This window comes from Canis lupus, chromosome 18, assembly GCF_003254725.2.
Source record: "Canis lupus dingo isolate Sandy chromosome 18, ASM325472v2, whole genome shotgun sequence".
Classification (NCBI taxonomy): domain Eukaryota; kingdom Metazoa; phylum Chordata; class Mammalia; order Carnivora; family Canidae; genus Canis; species Canis lupus.
In genome coordinates, this window is record NC_064260.1 from 47,955,921 (window position 1) to 47,976,350 (window position 20,430).

Here is a 20,430-nt window from a genome sequence, read left to right on the forward strand (position 1 = left end):
TTTCTGTCTGACTCTCGTGTGCAGTTTTCATAAGAATGACACTGTTTCCAAGAAAACCACATAGCTGGACGGCTGGAAATGATCAAAAAGAAGGGTTTACGGTCAAAGAAAGAAGCCTCTCTGCCGCTTGTGGCACCTGCCCCTCCACACCTGTCCCCATCCCAGCTGCACTTGGCCCACCACAATCCCCCTCAACCAGAACTATCAGAGCACCAACTCCAGCACGCGGCAGCCACTCTCCACTGAGCTCACACCTGAGTGCACACCCGCTCCCGCACGCTGTGGCCCCACGGCCTCCTGAGCATGGACTGCAACATCCCAGGCTGAGCTCAGCCACCCCTCCTGTACAGAAAGGCTCCCCAGGCTCTGCAATCCCTGCACACCACAGTGCTACAGCATGCTCAGTTTCCCCAGCGCCCCTCACTGCACCTACCTACGTCTGCTCAGGGGAAAGATCTGCTCCCCACACCCTGGCAAAGCAGCCAGCAGCCTGTTGTAGGTGTCCCAACAACAGGTACACACGGACTGAGTCAGTAATATACTACACCTTTGACAGCAGACATTACTTCTTGTCAAGCTTCTTGGACTTCCATGGTCCTGTACACTCACATCCTGCAAACCAGTCTGACAAAAGCCTCTGTTATAAACAGCTTTACTCTCTAATTTATCAAGAAGGTCTCTTGGAGTGAATCAAACATCTAGGCACAAAACTATAACTGAGGGTACCTTACTGGGGAATTTCTCTGTGGCTCTGTTAAGCTTAGTAGATAGAAATACATAAGCTTATGAATGAGCAGCCCTTTTAACCTGGACAAATAACTTACTGAACAAAATCAAGATGTCTCAAGTACTATGCCAAGTCCTTATAAGATACAAATATTCATTTTAATAACTTTATACTTGCTTAATGTTTTATGGTTTTCAAAACTGTTTCTGATCTTTTACCACATGTTATTCTCAGTCACCCTGTAAGGCACACATAATTATCTCATTTTACAAATCAGAACACAGGCCCAGGCAAGTCAGTGATGAGCAAAGGTCACTGGGTTAATAAGTGGCTTGGGATTCAGAATCTAATACAGATGTTATTTTCAGGGGATGAGAGGATGGTAGGCACCCTAACCAAGACCTCATGCAGGCCAAGTCACCCCAGCCCCGACTGTGTGTGCGGTGCTAAGGGGTTTGCTAAGGGGTTTGCACACAGACGCCTCACACTTGAGTGCCCAAGTGTTGCAGGGTTTTGTGGTCGGGTCATTTTAGCTCTCACTAAATCTGCATTTGCTACTGAAAAATCAATAGTATTCTCTAGTTTACACATGACGAAACAGTCTCAGAAGTAAAACACTGTGGCCAAGATCAAAAGGTCAGTACGCAAGAAGTGGGGGTGAGGAGGAAAGCACACTCAGTAGTGAGGGGTACAGAAGGGCCAGTTGTGATCCCCCACTATGACCCACCACCATCCTCACTCAGAAACAAATAGGTGGCCATAGACTCCAGAGAGCTCTCTGTGACTTCTTCAGCCCTTCAAGGATGACCTGGATACACAATACTTTTGCTTTTTTTTCTTTTTGAAAATCTTATTTATTTGAGAGAGAGAGATAATGAGAGACAGAACACGAGCAGTAGGGAGAGGGAGAAGCAGGCTCCCAGCTGAGCCAGGAACCCAACATGGGGTTGATCCAGGACCCTGATCCCAGGACCTTGATCCCAGGACCCTGAGATCATAACCTGAGCTGAAGGCAGACGCTTAATCAACAGCTACCCAGGAGTCCCACGCTCAATACTATTTCATCTGTGTTTTTCTTAAAACTGATGGCATTTTTAACCAATGGAGAAAAAAATAAAAGAATACAGAGAGTAAAGGCAGCCCCGGGCATCGTATCTTATCCTCTCCACGAGGTACAACAGACCCTGAATCTCAGCATGAGTGCTCACAACAAGACTGGAGAGACAGGTGGGGAGTGCCACAGGGAAGGTGGAGAGGCACTTCCAGAGAAGGAAATGTGTAGGCCCAGGGCAGGGGGGACACGACACACAGAGAACAGACTGGTTTGGCCAGAACAAGAGGTTCTGGAGAAGAAATGGGGTGAGAAAGTTGAGTTGCAGCAGAACATGGAGCTGTGAGTGACAAATTTAAAGAGTCTGGATCTTGTCCCTGCAGCCACGGATGGACACTGCAGGGCAAGGTCTAGGTTCAGTCAGGGCAGCAGAAAGTGTGCTGGGTGGACTGGAGAAGGAAGAAGGTGCAAGCAGAGCCTTACCATATTAGCCTGAGGCACAGAGGACCCAAGCTGGGATACTGGAATACAAAAGGAACTAAAAATAACACTGGAAAAGAAAAGAGGGACAGAAATCGTGCTGTGGGGGGCCGGGGGGCTATGTAGGGTGCTGAGAGGAAGGACGAGGATCCCAGCTCTGAACAATATGACGACACGCAGCAGGGCACCTCCAGGCTGTGTGCAGAGGCCATGACAAAGGCGGGGCTGGAGTGTAGAAGGAACATCATAAACATGGGGCTGAAGGCACAGATGAAGTTTCCTCTTCCAAAAGGGAGGCTGACTTCACAAAGTGGACATATTTCCAAGGTAACAGCTACAGAAGAGAGTGGAAGGGATAATATGTATTTCCTAGTCCTGGGTGCGATACTCTTGTCAAATGAAAACAATTCTCCAAATGTCTCTGCACAGCAAGTGCTTCCTCTCCCTCAATTCTTTCCACAGAGGCCCCCTAACATGAAAACCGTGTAGGCACAGTAAGCCCACAAAGAGTAGACACAAGCACCAGGCAATCTGAGCTCCCTCTAAACGATGAGCAGGTTCTTTTAATAAAAATGTGTGTGTATATATACATTTATTCATTGTTTCAGAGAAAGTGAGCACAAGCGGGGTGAGGGAAGCAGACTCCTCACTGAGCCGGGAGCCCAACGTGAGGCTTGATCCCACGACCGAGATCCTGACCTGAAACTGAAAACTGGCAAGAAGAGAACCTCCAGGAGAACAGAGGATGAGGCACCATGGGGAGTGAAGTCGCCCCGCAGCCCTGGGAGCGGCCAGCTGAGGCCTCTGGGCCAGCTCCATGGCTGCAGCAGCCTGGGGGCAGCTTCCTCCACAGGCTGTCTTGCTGACACCTGCAGGCTCGCTGGGACACGCCTCACCTCCTGAGAGCACCTTGCCCTTAAAGCAGCAGTCCCACACGGTGACGACACAGTGACCCTGTAGTGACACACAGGGAGGACAGCGCTGGCCACTCACAATTCAGGCAACACGCACGAGCCTGTCCTCGGGAATGTGCTTTCAGCAATCTCTCAACTCACCGCCAGACCTTGTTGGGATCAGGTATTTCTATAGCTTGCACAAGAAAACCACCATGGAAAGAAATTCCTTCTGATCTGGCCGCCCCATCCTGAGCACTGCCTACTCTGGCCTTCGTGGGCCTCACTGCGTCAGGTCCTACACACCTACACCACAGAGGCAGCACTGCCATCTGCAAATCTTTCTTGTACTTTCTCCTCCAAGTGCTGTGAAGGTCATGGGGAAGGGGAGTAAAAGATAACAAAGGGCAGAGATGGAACAGAAGAGATGATAAAGGAAGAAACTCCAAACTGCCAATTCCAGTCCTTATTTGAGAAATGTCTTCTCTTTCTTCCTGCAGGCAGTTGGGGCAGAAGGGAGATGGCCACGGCACTTGTCCCTGATGCTCCCAGCCAGGGAACACATGAACACTCGCCACACGGGTAACCGCATCCTTCAGCCACATCCTTCAGCTTTACTGGCACAGCCATCAATACCATTAGTCTTGCTGATGCCACCTGTCACCAACTTGGGCACCCCAGCCTCCATGCCCTTTCCAGCCCTTCAGGAGCTGCACATGACCCAGGGCAGCTCGGAGCACCTGGCTCTGACTCACCCAGCCTCTCCTGAAGGCAGGAAGAGTGCAGGGCAGCCCCAGGCCCCCAGTTCCACACTCAGAGCCCACCTGCGAATTGGAGGGAACATGCACAGGGCGGCCATGTAGCTTTACCAGAGCCTCCCATGGCAGGACTGGGCTCTCCCACCTTCCCAGAAACACGGTCAGCTACTCAGTCCTCACAGTGCTCTCCTCTCCTCTCCATCACACTGACCCCGACTCAGCATGCTTGTTCTACTATGCTTTCTATCTTCACAACGTGGAACTTCACTCAAGGCTCTCAGTTGATGTGTCAAGTGCATCAGCACACACTGCATCTATAACAGGAGCCCACACTGTGGGCACGGGGGGAGGCAGACAATTGCATACACCGCACTTGTCCCTAGTGTGTGCACTCTCTCCCCTCCTGGTCACAGCCACCTTTGGGAATCAGGAAGAGAAGTACTTCTCATAATCAAACGTCCTTCTGTGGCTCAGGGGTGACTAGCACAACAGGGGCTCACCTTCACTGCAGTGAGGCCATCACAGGGGAACTCACGTCACCATCCCCATAGCCCACGAGGCTGTTCTGATGGCAAGGGGCAGAGGGAGAGCCTCGCCAGAGCCCGGGCTCTGAGCACAACCTATAGATCACAGCACACGAGAGCAGTTCTGTGTGCATCGCAAATGCAGGTGTACCTGACAAAAATCCCTGCCCTTTCCCTTCCCCCAAAACCTCCACTCAAGACCAAGGCCAAGGAGGAGCAGGCCAGAAGCAGGCTGCACTCCAGGCACCCCAGCCCCATGTGCAGGGGGTGCCAGAAGCTCATGAGGCTGGTGCCCTCCCGCAGTGTAGACACCCTAGCCCAGGACCACCTCAAAGCCAGGGTAGGGGGATCCCTGGGTGGCGCAGCAGTTTAGCGCCTGCCTTTGGCCCAGGGCGCGATCCTGGAGACCCGGGATCGAATCCCACATAGGGCTCCCGGTGCATGGAGCCTGCTTCTCCCTCTGCCTATGTCTCTGCCTCTCTCTCTCTCTCTCTGTGACTATCAAAAATAAATAAAAATTAAAAAAAAAAAAAAGCCAGGGTAAAGCATGCGAGATGCTGAAGCCTCTCTATGCCCTTACAGTGCCCTGCCTCCCAGTATTGTTTACAGTCTGAAGTATACTTTACAGGATTGCGGAGAGGCTCCAGTGAGGTGATCCCTATCCAGAGGCTTCAAGGCCATCAAAGTGGGCTATCATCCCACTGAATCTCCCAGACACCCATTTACCCGGCCCTTGGACAGTGCCTGGCACGTGGCAGATACTCATAAATGTCTGCTAAATAAAAATGAAGCTGGCACCTGGGTGGCTCAGTCGGTGAAGTGCCTGCCTTCGGCTCAGGTTATAATCCCAGAGTCCCAGGATTGAGCCCCAGAGCCCCCATATGGGGCTCCCTGCTGGGCAGGCATTCTGTTTCTGTTCCTCCCCCCTTGCTCCTTCTCTCTCTCCCCCTCATGCTCTCTTAAATAATCATAAAAAAGTAAAAAAAATTAAAATAAAAATAAAAAGCTGTTGCCTCTCCAGTACTGATAAGGACACTGGAGGTTTGGGGATGAGGTAATGAGGGAAAGACTGCACGTGAGTCCTGGGCTCTGCTGAACACACTGCTGAGCCACCCTGAGCTCACAATGTGTGGGGGGAACATGTGGGATCAGCCCGCAGACTCAGGCCACACTGAAAGAGATCGGTGGTGCGAACTTGCATGCCTGCTTTCAACTGTCTGCTTAAGGAGAGAGATGCACTTGCTCCTCTAAAATGCCACCCAACAGCAGGAAGACTGGAATGCCAGCTTGCCCATAGCCTCCCTGCAGTGCGTGTGGGCGGTGAGGTAAGGGGGCGGAGCCATGGACAGCAGGAGAAACTGCAGTTTCTCAACCTTTCCCATCCACAGATGTCACCAATGAAGCCCTTTGCAGCACATCAGACTGCTCAAATTACACTGAGACTCATCAAAACCATCTTCCTTCCTTGCCATTTTTCTATTTCAGGGCACACAGGATACCATGACCTGATCTGTCATCCACGTTTCCCCATAAAGTATTTTGCAGACAGGGAAGAGTGTGCCCTAGCTTCGTAACAGCACCTTAAGATTTCAAGAGAGATCAATGGCTCAGAAATATTGATGATCCTCAAGGAGAACCTTAACTTTCTTCTTGCACACGATTTGCGAAATCAATTTTTATATTACTGTTGGCAAAAGTTTCAAACTACATAAGCAGGAGGGATAATTAGCCCATTTGCAAAGCAGAAAAACTTGGAAATGCAAGATATATTTCAAGCTCCCAAATTTATTTTCAGAGCAAAATGACATTTCCTCCTCAGAATAAGAATGAGACCCTGACAGCCAGAGTAAAAACTCCATGGGTGGACCTTGCCTGCCAAGTGAACCACAATCCCAGTCTGCAGAATTCAGCCAAGAGCTTGCTTCTAGCTACAGGGGGAAAAAACCTACAAAGTGGAAACATTCTGTCCACATCTCTAAATGAGCATTAGCAAGTGCCAACAAAGCTTTAGCTGTGCCTCATTTCTGAGGGTGAAACGGGCACAATTACTAATGGCTCCAAGAGAACAGGCAAAACCCAGGACTAGCTCATACAAACCAGGTTATGTGGCACCCCACCAGTTAGAAGTGGGTGACTCAGGGACAGGGGGATCAAGACTCCTGAGACCACCTGTTTCTATAGTCCTGTTAAACCATGTAAATGCTTTAGGTATTTGAAAACAACTTAAAAAAAAAATTCAAGCCCTAAAATTAGAAATAAGCAGAAACAAATTAACCTAATGGTATATCAAATTTTGTACGGTTATGTGACCAATCACATTGCTTTAGAATCCGTTATTCTAACTATATAATTTTAAAACATATTTATTCCTTTTTTTTTAATTTTTTTTTCAATTTTTATTTATTTATGATAGTCACAGAGAGAGAGAGAGAGAGGCAGAGACACAGACAGAGGGAGAAGCAGGTTCCATGCACCGGGAGCCCGACGTGGGATTCGATCCCGGGTCTCCAGGATCGCACCCTGGGCCAAAGGCAGGCGCCAAACCGCTGCGCCACCCAGGGATCCCTATTCTTTTTTTTTTAAATGACATTTATTCTTTGACCCAGAAGAACTGCAAAGACATTCTAAAATTTCACTCAAGGATTATACCAATACGGCATTAGAAGGCTGAAACTGCTTCATGTACATCATAGAATAAAGAAAATAATGCTGACATCACTAGAAATCAAAATTGTTAGTATAAGACAAGAGACATAAATATAAAATGATCAAGGGGAAAATTAAGTTTTGAGAACAGAAAATCAGTATGAAATCCAGGTTTCTCTTTTTATAAAGATTTTTGTCTAGCTCTGTCTCCAAAAAGGACCTAAAAGAATGACCCCAGCAACAATGAGCACACCTAGCTCATTTAGATTTCTGAACATCATTTCACCCACTAAAAGGAACCAGGGCTCCTCAGAGGAATGATTTCAGATCCGAGGCAGGAAAAACACAAAGTGAGCCTGGGACAAATTCTTGTGCCAGAAAACAGTGAAATGTTCAAAGACTAATAATAGGGCCTTGGCAAAAGGACACAGGAGCCAATCTTAGGGGACAACACAGCATCTAAGGAATGATGATGATAATTGAGTGTGATCACTGAATAAACACAAATGCAAGTGTGCACAGCGATTACACAGGAGAGAAGGACGACAAGGAGTGCTCTTCATGGAAGAGGGTCAGTCAGTTCAGGAAGGAGGACTGAGGGCTGGGCAATCCCCTCTGCAGCTTCTACACAGGAATGGCTCTGGGCAGGATGTGATGGACGATGCAGCCTCCAGGAAGTCCCCTGGGGGCTCGGCTCCCTGTGGCTCCCCACAGGTCAGAGGGGTCCGTGGTCACCCTGCAGCCCACTCCTATCTCTGGACACAAGAACGGGCCACCAGAAACCATGAGCCTCCCCAAGTAGTGCCAAGCACAGGGGGAATGATGGAAGGCTGGGAGCAAAGTGAGAGGTATAAAGCCCCCATGGAAGGAGGTTACAGTGTTACACTTTCACATGTGAGTCTATAACTCACATGTCACTCTTACAATGTCCTAACTGATCAGAAATGTAAATATTGTAAGTAAGCATGGTTTCTTCCAGGTAAGAACCCTTTCCTTAGCACAAGGAAAGCTGCTCAGTCAGAATACGAGCATTTCTGAGGATCTTCATACACAGAGGGCAAAACTGGTTCCCCAAAAGAGTCGGTTACCAAATGACTTAGTGGTATCCAGCAGAAGACAGGGTAAGAAAGGCCTTCCTCTGGGAGAGAATAGCAGGATTTATAGAGAAGGTGCAGAACACTGATCTGTGCATGACGAGCCACCCCTGATGCAGCCTGGCTGGCACGGGGCCAGGGCGGCCACAGGGCCAGGAGCCACAGGGATGGAGCATCTAAGTTGGCCCCTGGTTGACTCCACCCAATGGAAGACAGGGTCCAGAACCCCAGGAGATGTACACTCCAGCCATGGGACCTGGGGACCGGGAGGGAAGGGAGGGGTAGGAAAGAGGCAAAGCCATCCCCCTAGTTTCAGACTGCCCGACCAGGTAGAAAACAGTTTTGTTCAGGGGAAGAGGTGCACATGTTGGAAGAGATGGTTCTGGTCGACACTGAACTGAAGGAGCCCAAAGTTCATCCAAATGGAGGTAGACCACAGGCACTCAAGCAAGGCATCTAAATAAAGCACAGGGTGGGGAGCTGCAGGAGAACAGAGTACAGCTGAACCTCCCAGAGAAAACCACCTCCCCAAGTCTGGCCACACGGACACATGAAAAAATGGCCATCCTGTAGCTGCACCATCCACGAGTTTAATTTGCTCAAACAGAGCTCTATATTCTCAAGCTCTCCTATATTTCTTGGTGCAACCACAAGAATATTTGGGCTAGGTAACGTTTACTACGTACTGAATATTCAGCATCTGGAACAGTGCCTGGCAGGCACCCAATACATACCTGAAAACCTTTTTTTTTTTTTTAAAGATTTTATTTATTTTTTCATGAGAGACATGGAGAGAGAGAGACAGAGACACAGGCAGAGGGAGAAGTAGGCTCCATGCAGGGAGCCCAATGTGGGACTCAATCCCAGTACTTTGGGATCAAGTCCTGAGCCAAAGGCAGACATCAACCACTGAGCCACCCAGGCGTCCTCATACCTGAAAACTTTAATGTATACCTTACACACAAGTAAATATCATGCATGCTACGTCTAAACATTGCCTATTTCTGTATATTATATAAAAACATCCACTGTTCTGAGCTTTAAGAGATGGGTGACATTAAAAGGTTTTAATTTTTGCCTAACACACTAACCTTACAGCTCAATCCATGCATTAGAAAGGACTACTCTAACCAATGGGGTCTACCCTGTGTCCACTCTTATCTCCATCCCCCAGTCTGCTATCCATGCAGCATCAGCACATGCTTTTAAAAAATTCAAACTGGGGTGCCTGGGTGGCTTAGTGGGCTAACTGTCTGACCCTTAATGTAAGCTCAGGGCTTGATCTCAGGGTCGTGAGTTCAAGACCCATGTTGGGCTCTACACTGGGTGTGAAACCTACTTAAAAAATTCAACAAAATCATGCCAACCCTCCACCTCCTGAGGCTATAATACCCCTGGGCCCTCAACAAACTTAAAAAATAGAACAGAAACCCATCTCTTGCCATGGCCAGGCTCTGTCCAACCACCAGCTGACAAGCACATCACCTTGGCTCAAAGGCCAAGTTTATTCCTGCCCCTGCAGTCACAGTGCTGGGAGAGTACTCTCAGCCTTAGTACAGACGTGACCCCTCCTCTTGAGGCCCCTCCTAGATCACACTGTGCCAGTAGACAGCTCTTCCTTTCGATGACTTCATGCTTTCAGTCACATCTGACAGCCAGTGCTCATCTTGAGAAGGGGCACGGAACCCAGAGCCCAGAACGGTGCAGTCATGGAGGCGCCCAACAAGAGTGGACGGCCCTGTCTTGCGCAGAGGATCACAGGTGCAGCAACACAGAAAGACAAGACAGGGGTGCTTGCAAAAAAGGGCAAACTGAGTTGTGCCACTGACAAGAGGCGAATGGCCAAATATTCTGAAGGATCTGCTGATCTGTTTCATAAACCAGAAACAATGGAAGTAAGCACAGCCTTCCAAGAGGGGTTTTGCCAACCACTCCTATTTCAGGTGGAAGGTATCCTGGCAGTCACTACCGAAACTCAAGGTTATCACTAGAATCTACCCTTACTGAAGAGTCTTTTAGCTAATTTCACCTCATTTGGATTATGAGGTCAAGTCTCGCTAATGTACTAACTTAAGCTCGGCAAGTCATCGAAGCTTGAGCTTTGTTAGCTCTAATTATATTATATATATTATATAATAATTTGTTAGAGCACTAACAAATTATAATGGAGTGTTGCACCCCACTATGCATTACAGCAGTGCTTGAGAAAAGTCTGAGATTCTTTACCCCAGAGCTTCTCAAGTTCGGCACCTGGTCGTCAGGCAAATCTTTGTCGTGGGGGCTGCAGGAAGGAGTATGTAGGGGCATCCCTCCCCTAGTATGACAGCCAGTGTCAGCATCTTCCAATATTCCCCCAGCTACAGAGCCTGGCCCTGGCTCATCCTCTCCCCTCCCTCATCCCCCCGACCAGGCTCTGCTTCTACCTTCCTGTCTTGCCAACCCGCCCAGCACGCTTCACACTGCTGCCAGCTCACTGATATCGATGTGGTGACAATCAATGCACCCACAAGATTGGTTTATTTGCCACCAAGTTGTGCTTTCCAGACCTCATCCTTCAGGATACTGAGTCCTACATGAAAGCTCTCCCAGGGATTCACAGACTCTGGGAGAGACATGGGCAAAACTTGGGTCCCACTCATGATTCAAGCCAAACATATTCTCTTTTCTTGGAATTCTCTGGGTGAGATGTCTTTTAAGGAACTCATTTGCTGCTTACAAGAAGAGTGTGAAATCACTGCACTCAACTTGGAAGAATAAAATCTGCATTTTCAACTTTATATGAAATTGGAGGGAAGACTAAATGAGCAATAATTTCTAAAAATGCTGATCAAACACTGTGATCAAGTCACATGATAAGTGTCACTCAATCCATTCCATGCACCCCCTCTTCGCTGAGATCAGCCTTCTCTGCCACAGCCAGCCTGTCATTACAAAGCCTGCCCTCGGTGGGCACCAAGCAAGGGAGGAGGACGGTACCCAGTGGGCTGGGCCACCAACCCCACATCTTTCCATGCACGGTGGCTGAGCATGAGCAAACTGGAGACAGATTAGGAAAAGAACAATGGGTACTACACAAGGACTAGTGGGATTTGTTTTCTCCTGGACCAAATAATGACAACTGACATATTTACCATGACTTATACACAGAACATACCAATGTCTCCCCACTTCCAGTTACATACATAAATAGTCTCTAAGTCAACCCACCAAGAACCAGAAAAAGTGAAGACAATTTTAAGTCTGTCTGAAGGCATCAAAGAGACACTGAGGCAGCCGTAACTGCAGGGAGGTTCCAAACAAAAGGGAGCCCACTGAGATGACTCATATTCAGAGTGCCACCTCTCACTCATGGCATTGGACAATTCTCATTTTCCTCAGGGATGGGGGTGCAATATACCAATAAGTCAGAAAGAAAACATAGCAGAAAGTCAAGAAGAAAGTCCTGGCTAACAGAACTCTGGACAGCTCCATGGGTACAGGAAGACAAAATTTAAGTGCAGGCCTGATGAACCAGCCAGGTCTTAAAAGGCCAAGATCCCTCAGAGCAGGGAGACATAGAAAATGAGCCCAGCATTCTGCAAGCACTCCCTGAGAGCTGACCCTTCAATGATCTCCTGGTGCTCAGCAGACAAGAACTGGGCTTCAGGACCTGCCAAGATGGAAGGGCCCTGGGAAGGCAGCTTACAAAGCTTGAACCCCAGTGTTAAGTCAATCACACCTGACTAGGCCAAGGAACTGCCCCACATGGGGTGTGTTGGAGGAGATACTAAAGGAAGACAGTCTCACAAAGAGCCTCTACAGCTCTTCATATACAGTGTCCAACACTCAATTAAAAAAAGAAAAAAGAAAAAAAGAGGAAAGAAAGAAAAAACAGACGTAACAACATATAGACCAAAAGAAAAAAGAACAGAAACAGACCAAGAGGCGACCCACTGGAGTTACCAGATGCACACATCTACTTTTTGAAAACCTACTTGACAGATAGGAAATTTTCAGATAATCAAAACAAATCCTAAAACTGAAAAACATAGTAGCTAAAATTAACCCAATCTGTGGGCTTCACATCAGAATAGACAGACACAGATGAAGAGAGAATCAGTGACCTGGAAGACAGGTTGATAAAAAATATATATACATCTAGATAAAAGTTGGAGGAAAGTCTAGGAAACAGAGGAGCCCAAAAGACACATGGGACATGGTAAAAAGTTCCAATGGGGATCCTCAAAGTAGAGAAAAGACAGAATGAGGAATAATGAACATCTACAAAGATAACAGTCAAAACTTTCCCGAAACTGATTAGCCAAGCTATTGACTCAGAAAGAATGTCTCAGGCAAAAAGAAAATGTTAAAAGTAATGAGAGGAAAAAAGATACTGCCTGCCTTCAATGGGATAACAGTAACACTGCAGGCTGACTTTTCAAAAAAAAGAAAGGAAGCCAAAAGAAGATGGACTGGCATTTATAAAATTATATTCACAATCTGATAAGCTTAAAATGTAAGCTCAAAGACAAGGGAAAGTAAAAGATTCCCAGGTAAACTCTAATGAACAGAAAACTGACATGGCAAACACAACTATCAAATAAAGTAACCTCTAGAGCCAAAACCATTACTAGAGACAAAGAGGAATGTTTCATGATTAAGTTTTATCTACCAAGAAAACAAGAGTTCTAAATTTGAATAGACCTAATAACACAGTCTCAAAATACATGAAAAATGATGAATATAGAAGTGGAGAAAGAGCCAATGCCACAATCATAGAGGAAGACCTCAGATACAGCTCTGAGTAACTGACAGAACAGACAACAAGGACAACAACAAAGCCAGGGTGGAGGGCTGGGCTGCCCAATCTGTATTCACACATGGCTAGTTAAGTACCTGAAATGTGGCTACTCCAAATTGAGATGTGCTCAAAGTATAAAACACACACCAGGTTTTTAAAGACTTAATATGATAAAAAAGAATGAAAAATATTTCATTATGTTCTTCTCATGTTGATTATACACTGAAATGATATTTTGAATATTTGTGTTAGATAAAATATATTCTTGAAATTATTTATACCTCTCTTACTTTAATGTGGCTACTAGAATCTGAATTACATGACTAACAAACTTTACCTAACTGATAAACACAGAACACTGCATTCCTGCCAATACACATTATTTTCAGAGCCCAAGGAACACTTAATGAAAATGAACGTATGTGGGATCCCTGGGTGGCTGAGCAGTTTGGCACCTCCCTTCGGCCCAGGGCGTGATCCTGCAGACCCGGCATCGAGTCCCACATCAGGCTCCCTGCATGGAGCCTGCTTCTCCCTCTCCCCGTGTCTCTGCCTCTCTCTCTCTGTGTGTGTGTCTCATGAATAAATAAATAAAATCTTAAAAAAAAAAAAAAAAAAAGAAAATGAACATACGCTGAGCTGTTAGGAAAACTCGATTCATTTCAAAGGATTGAAACAATGCAGGGCATATTTAGGGACTGCAATAGATGAACAGTTTATAGCCTCCCTTTCCTCAAGTTCATCACCTCCAAGGTGATAGTACCAGGACATGGAGACTCAGGAAGTGACCAGGTCATGAGTAGAGAGAACTCCCTCACCCCTGCTGCTGCACTGAGGACAGTGAGAAGCGGGCTGTCTATGAGCCAGGATATGGACTCTCACTAGACACTGAATCTACCCATGCCTTGATCTTGAGGACTTCTAGTCTTCAGAACTATGAGAAATAAACATCTGCTGCCTATTAGCCAGCCAGTTTATGGTATTTTGTGATAGCAACCTCAAAAGACTAAGACAGATACCTTCATGGAATTAAGCTACAAATCAGCAAAAAGGTAACTAGAAAATCCCCCTAAACATTAAGAAGTTTACTTATAAAAAACTTTGTGAATTAAAAAAAAAAAAAGTTACCACAATGAAAACTATGAAATATTTTTACATAAAAGAAAATGAAAAAAAAAAAAAAAAAAAAAAAAAAAGAAAATGAAAATTTGGCTTACCAAAACTTGTGGGATCCTAGGATCCAGGATCGAGTCCCACATCAGGCTCCCTGTGAGGAGCCTTGCTTCTCCCTCTGCCTATGTCTCTGCCTCTGCCTCTCTCTCTGTCTCTCATGAATAAATAAATAAATCTTTAAAAAAACACAAAGCTTGTGGGATCAATAAAGATGTGCTCAAGGGAACTTACAGCTTTAAAATACATATACTGGAAAAGAAGAAAGGCTAAAAATCAAATTAAGTATTTAGCTCAAAAACTAGAAAAAAGAACAAACAAAACACAAAATAGATGGAAGAAAAAAAAAGAGCAGAAATTAATGAAATAGGAAACAAATACTAAATAGAAAAAAAAAATCAATAAAGCCCAAAGTTGGTTCTTTGGAAAGACTAATAAAATAATCCCCTAGCAAGACTGATTAAGAAAAAGAGACAAAGCACAAATTATCATATCAAGATTTTTTAAAGGAGGTATCACAATTGATCCTGCAGATGACAAGGATATTATGAACCACTTTACACTTATTACTTGGAAAGTTTGAGTGGTCTGAACAAATTCCTAGGAAAAACAATGCCTTATCTAAATAAACACAAGAAGAAATAAAAAATCAGAAAAATCCTATTTCCATGTAGAAAAAAATGAATCTGAAACTAAAAATCTTCCCACAAGGAAAACCCTACAACCAGCTGGTTTTGCCAATCAATTCTTCCAAAAATTGAAGGAAGGGAACATAAGGCTCACACAAACTCTTCTGGGAATACACAAGGAACACTTCCTACCTTGTTTTATGAGGTCAACACAACTTTAATACCAAAAACCCAACAAGGACAATACAAAAAAGTACAATCACAGACCAACCTCTCTCATGAATACAGATGCAAGAATCCTAACCAAAATATTAACAAATAAAATCCTGTGAAAAGAGAATACACAGATATCAAGTTTGGGATTACTGTAGCATGGCAAAATTTTTTTACAGTTAAATCACCACATTAAGAAAAAAAAAATCACTTGTCCCAAGAGATACAAAAAATACATTTAAGAAAATTTAATAATTTAATTCATGATAAAAAAAAAAACAAAACAAAAACTCTTGGCAAACTAAAAATAGAATTTTTATATTTTGATTAAAAAATATCCACCAATAAAGCCACAGCTGGTATCATATGTGATGGTAAAATGGTAAAATACTGAAAGTTGTCTTTCTGGTATTGGGAGTGAAAAAGGACACCTATTTTCACCACTTCTACTCAACACTGTACTAAAGATCCTAGACAGTACAACAAAGCAGGAAAAATGAAAATGGTTATTGCACTTGGAAAGGAAAAAGAGAAACTTATCTAAAGACACCACTTAGAGAAAGGCAAACACACACAAGAATGTAAAAAACATCTGCCATTTATATATGTATTCAAAATACATAAAAAGAACTCCTTCAAATCAATAAAAACCAAAACAGACACCCAATAAAAAAAACGGACGAGACAATAATTTCATGAAAGAAGTCATCCAAGTGGCAAATAAACACACACAGAGACATTCCACCCCTGCTTACTGGTCATCAGGGAGCAGCAAGCTCACACCACACTAGGCTTCCTACCACTTGACACCCACCAGATAGCTAAAATCCAAGAACCGACAATACCAAGCATCAGACAGCCACTGAGTGTTCACATACTGTGGGTGGTGGGTGAACAAACACACACACTATCACTCAGCAATGCTGCTCCTTTGAGCACACCCAAAAGAAATATATATGTATCTGTACTAAAATAAGCAAGAATAGTCAGGGGCAGCATTTATAAATACTTATGCTCAGTACAAAGAATAAACTACCGTATATTCACACACTGAGTAATAGACAGCAATGAAAATGGACAAAATGACTTGAGGTGAAATAGATGTGACCCACAAACAATGCTGAATGACTATTTCATTTATATGAAGTCAAGAATACACCAAAACGGACAGCCCAGGTGGTTCAGCGGTTTAGCACCGCCTTCAGCCCAGGGTCTGATCCTAGAGACCTGGGATCGAGTCCTACACTCCGTCTCCCTGAACGGAGCCTGCTTCTCCCTCTGCCTGTGTCTCTACCTCTCTCTCTCTCTCTCTCTGTGTGTGTGTTTCTCATGAATAAATAAATAAAATATTAAAAAAAAAAAGAACATACCAAAGCAATCAATGGTAAAAAATCAAGACCATGGGTAGCTTTGGGGCACAATTACTGGGAATGGGTAGGAGGGGGCTTCTGGGAAGTTTGGTAATGTTCTATTTCTTCATCTAGGTGGTAGTTAAAAGTATGTGTTCACTGAGTGAAAAAAGTCACTGAAATATACACTTACGATTGTGAATTTTTCTGATGAGAGTTAAAATTTGTTAATGTAGATCATTACTTGCTTACACAGTGTGCTAGTAGTACAAATGCATTTATTCATATACCTATCTGGCCACACTACCAGCCACCAAACATGAGTCAAATATTGGGGAAAGGAAAGGTCCAAAAACAGTTTACTTAATTGTTCTGAAATGTTTCCGAAATACAAATCTCAGGTGCTCAGGCTGGGAGGCAGGGAAAAGGGGAGGCAGAGAGGAGAGAAGGCAAGAAGGCACTCTGGTGGGGAGGCAGGGAGGTGCTCAGGTGGGGAAGAGGCGAGTCAGGGAGCCCAGGAAGGCAGGGAGGCGGGTGTGGCCAGCATTGTACTCTCCACTCAACGAAGAGCTTCCACAATACTAAGCAGTAGCTAAAAACAAATCACTGAGCGACTGTGCCACCCCGCTGGTGGGACAACCTTCACTGCACTAGACTGTACTGCACAAAACTGCTGTCCCTTCTGTTAGGCTGTTGTGTGTGCTCATTCTTTCAAAAGTCCACCTGATCAAATACATAAGTATTTGACATGCGCTTCAATGCACTGTCTCAAATTACATTAAAACAAATACAATCACAAATCAAAAAAACAAAAACTACTGAAAAATTTACAAGTACACTAAAATCCTGGTGGAGCATCATTTGGCCCATGCTTTCGAGCTCGTGGTAATAAAACCAGACCTACACAAAGTACACAATTCGTGACGCTTGCCCGAGAAAAACCGTGATGGCTCCCCGATCCAACAGAAAAGGAGCACTACAGCACTAACGGCAGATTATTATTGCTAAAAAGGAAATGCAAACGTCTGGCTTATCAATCTTTCAGGAGAACCAGCTACAGCCAAGAAATGCATTCAGGCTGGCAATTACTCATTTACTAATTTAGCACTGCAGACCGACGGTGGGAGCACAAGCATGTGCTTATGCAGGCCTACCTGAAAGGACCACAAAGGCGCCTATTACGGGTAACTCAAGTGGCACCTAGGCGGCTGTGAACACCCAAGTAACCTCTGTGTCTCCGGCATGCTCTGTGCCACTCGCCTTACACTTTCCTCTACCCTCTACCCTCACCTATCATGACGTCCTCACTCAGCTCCACAAGAAGAGGCTTTGAAACTAGTCCAAATGTCATATACTAAGATTAATGGCTTCGGCGTCACTTCAAGCTTACAATTCTCATCGGCCAAGAAGAAAGTTCCGAAGGAATTAATCTCTGTCTCATATCCTCCACAACAAACTTCATTTATAAAACACAGGTGTTCTTAGAAAAGTGGACTGTAAAAATATCTTTATCTTTCCTGTGAAATCAATCCTATCTATCCATTAAATTTCATTAGAAAATGGGAAATGCGATAAAATCCATAAGAAACACAGGTTGAGCAAGAAAGGCCTAAGACGACAGAATGGAAGGCAGCACGCAGCTTGGATGCCTCATGGCCCTTGTCCAAAAACTTCGGAGCACTGTCCCAAATTAAGGCAGAAGAAAGGAACAAGAGTTACGAGGTGTTTAAGTATAGTGCACCACAGCTTGTCTTCCCTCAGAGGTTCAACCCTCGGGAACCCTCTCTGCACATGACTTACAGACACCAGAACCACAAGCAGCCCAGGTGGCTCAGCAGTTCAGTGCCACCTTCGGCCCAGGGTGTGATCCTGGAGACCTGGGATCGAGTCCCACTTCGGGCTCCCTGCATGGAGCCTGCTTCTCTCTCTCTCTCTCTCTTTCTCTCTGTCTCTCATGAATAAAGAAATTAAATCTTTAATAATTAAAAAAAAAAACCAGAACCACCATTTCACAGACTCATGTAAAACATGAACACCATGAAAGGTGACACCATAATTTAGAAGGGGAAAGAAAGATCTGTAAAGTTCCAGGTGAAAGGCATCCATACCTGTGGAAGTGCAGTATTGAGCTGCCTCTGCAAGGAATCTCTTTCATGCCCGACCTCATGTAACTTCCCCTGGGTTAATGCCAGCGTTTCCTGAGTCTCTCTCAGCGTGTCCAGAAGACGGTCCCTCTCCTCCAGCATGGACACCATCAACTGTTCGAAATGTGAATCTGCATCTGGCTGCGAAGGAGAGCTGGACCCACGGCTCCCACTTCCTCCTGGCAGGCCTTCTGCTTCACTGATGGTCGGCATCACCTCGCACATCATCTTGAAATAAAACACCCAGACTCCAGTCATTAAGTGCAAAATAAAGGCTCCCACAAACCTGCAACTTTATTAGCTCTCCGTGCTGCTCATAAAATGAAGGTTGACAGCCTCGTTATTCTCAGATCCGACTGTTACACTCTGAGTATAAGTAAGCGGAAAAAAACATACACAGGCGAATCCTGAGTGTGGGAACAGATTAATACGTGGGATAGTGCAGGGCAGGGTAGAGACCTCACAGACTACCCCTGGAGTACAGAACCAACCCTGGGGCGTTTTGTCTGCAAAGCTGTACTTTCTGGTTGTTGAAAACAAGTGTGCTTCTGCAACTTACTTTTTCCCCTTTATTTCCCGGTTCGGGGAGAGAAAGTCAAAACACATGCCACCCAATCATGTTTCGGGAAAAGCACAGAAGGAGCATACAGCCAGTAAAACTGACAAGTACAAAATGCATCAGGCATCTTGGAGGAATGTGTGCAGTCAGCTCCCGAGGAGGACTGGCGGCTCCCTCGGCTTCGGGCCGGACTGGGTGAGCGCTCAAAGGCACCGGATTCGTTAAGGGCCGGGAAAGGTGTTTGTCAGTGGCTGCAAAAGGTGTGACGGTCAGGCAACCCAACTTACGTAAGTTTACGGCCGGAGGGAAAAAAAGAAAAGAGTATTAGAAAGGAAACTTGCACACCGGGCATGGAGCAGGTCGGTGCGGCCGCGGACGGCTAGGAGGGAGCGGAGGAGGAAGCAAGACGGAAGAAAGGACAGGGAGGAGGACGGAGGAGAAGGGAAAGGGGAGAAGGAGACGCCGCCAGCGAGGCCCACAGCAGGCGGGCGCCGCGGGAGGAGGCTGGAGCCCCGGGGGCGGCGACGCCGCGACCGCCGCGACCTCCTCGCCCCTCGCCCAGCGCCGCGCTGCAGGGCCCCGGGCCCCGGACCCCGGACCCCGGACCGCGGGGCACCGCTGACAGCTGGAGCGCAGCCCGGGCCGCGGCTTCCCCGGCCACAGGTCCTCGGCCCCCGAGCCCGGCGCGGGGCTGACCCGGGGCTGACCCGGGACTGACCCGGGGCCCCCGGGGCGCCGCGGCCCCAGGAGCCCGGCCTCGGGGCGCCCCGCCGGGGCCCACCGCCTCCGCGCCCGGGGGCTGACAGCGAGCGCCGCCGCGGGGAGGGGGCCGCCGCGGGGAGGGGCCGGCGCCCGGGCGCCCGCGGCCCCGCTCCGCCCCGCTCCGCCCCGCTCCGCCCCAGCCTGCCTCAGTCTCCCGCTCCTTACCTTGCTCGCCGGCGGGAGCGGGCGAGGAGGCTCCGCGGCGCCGTGCGGGCGGCTGCTCGCTCCGGGCGAGCTCGGGGCCCGACGAAAGCGGCCCGCGCCCGCGCCCGCCGGCCCCGGGCCCGCAGCCCCCAGTCACCAAGGCCGGCCCGCGGCCGGACACTGCCTGAGCGCAGGAGGAGCGGGCCCGGCTGCGCGTCGCCGGCGTCAACGTGCCCGACGTCGGGCGCGTCGGCGCAGCGTCAGCGCCGAGCGCCGCCGGCCGGCCCCGCCCCCCGGGGGTTGGGGAGCGCCGCGGAGGCCGGGCGCGCAAGCCCCGCCCACTCGAGGGGCGGGGCGGGTCCCCCGGCGCCCATTGGCCAGGTGCGGGCGGAGCCCCGCCCCCGGCCCCGCCCCCCAGGTAGGGGCCTTCTCCACCGAGCCGGAGCTCACCTACCGCGGCTCCGGCCGCCCAGAGGCCGTTGGCAACGTCTACCGTGCGTCGGGTTC

At 47.3% G+C, this 20,430-nt stretch overlaps 1 protein-coding gene across 15 annotated transcripts in view; it reads right to left on the reverse strand.

The window, feature by feature from the left end:
• PPFIA1 (PTPRF interacting protein alpha 1) overlaps positions 1-20,159 on the reverse strand; it is an 85,636-nt gene extending 65,477 nt beyond the window's left edge. For all 15 annotated transcript variants that reach the window (XM_025451786.3, XM_025451785.3, XM_049096791.1 and 12 more), the window contains exons 1-2: positions 19,945-20,159; positions 18,423-18,686 (exon numbers count right to left, since the gene is read on the reverse strand). In XM_025451786.3, coding sequence (XP_025307571.1) covers positions 18,423-18,686 — 264 coding nt within the window. In that variant the 5' untranslated portion in view covers positions 19,945-20,159. The remainder of the gene's footprint in view (positions 1-18,422; positions 18,687-19,944) is intronic.
• Positions 20,160-20,430: the final 271 nt, after the last annotated feature.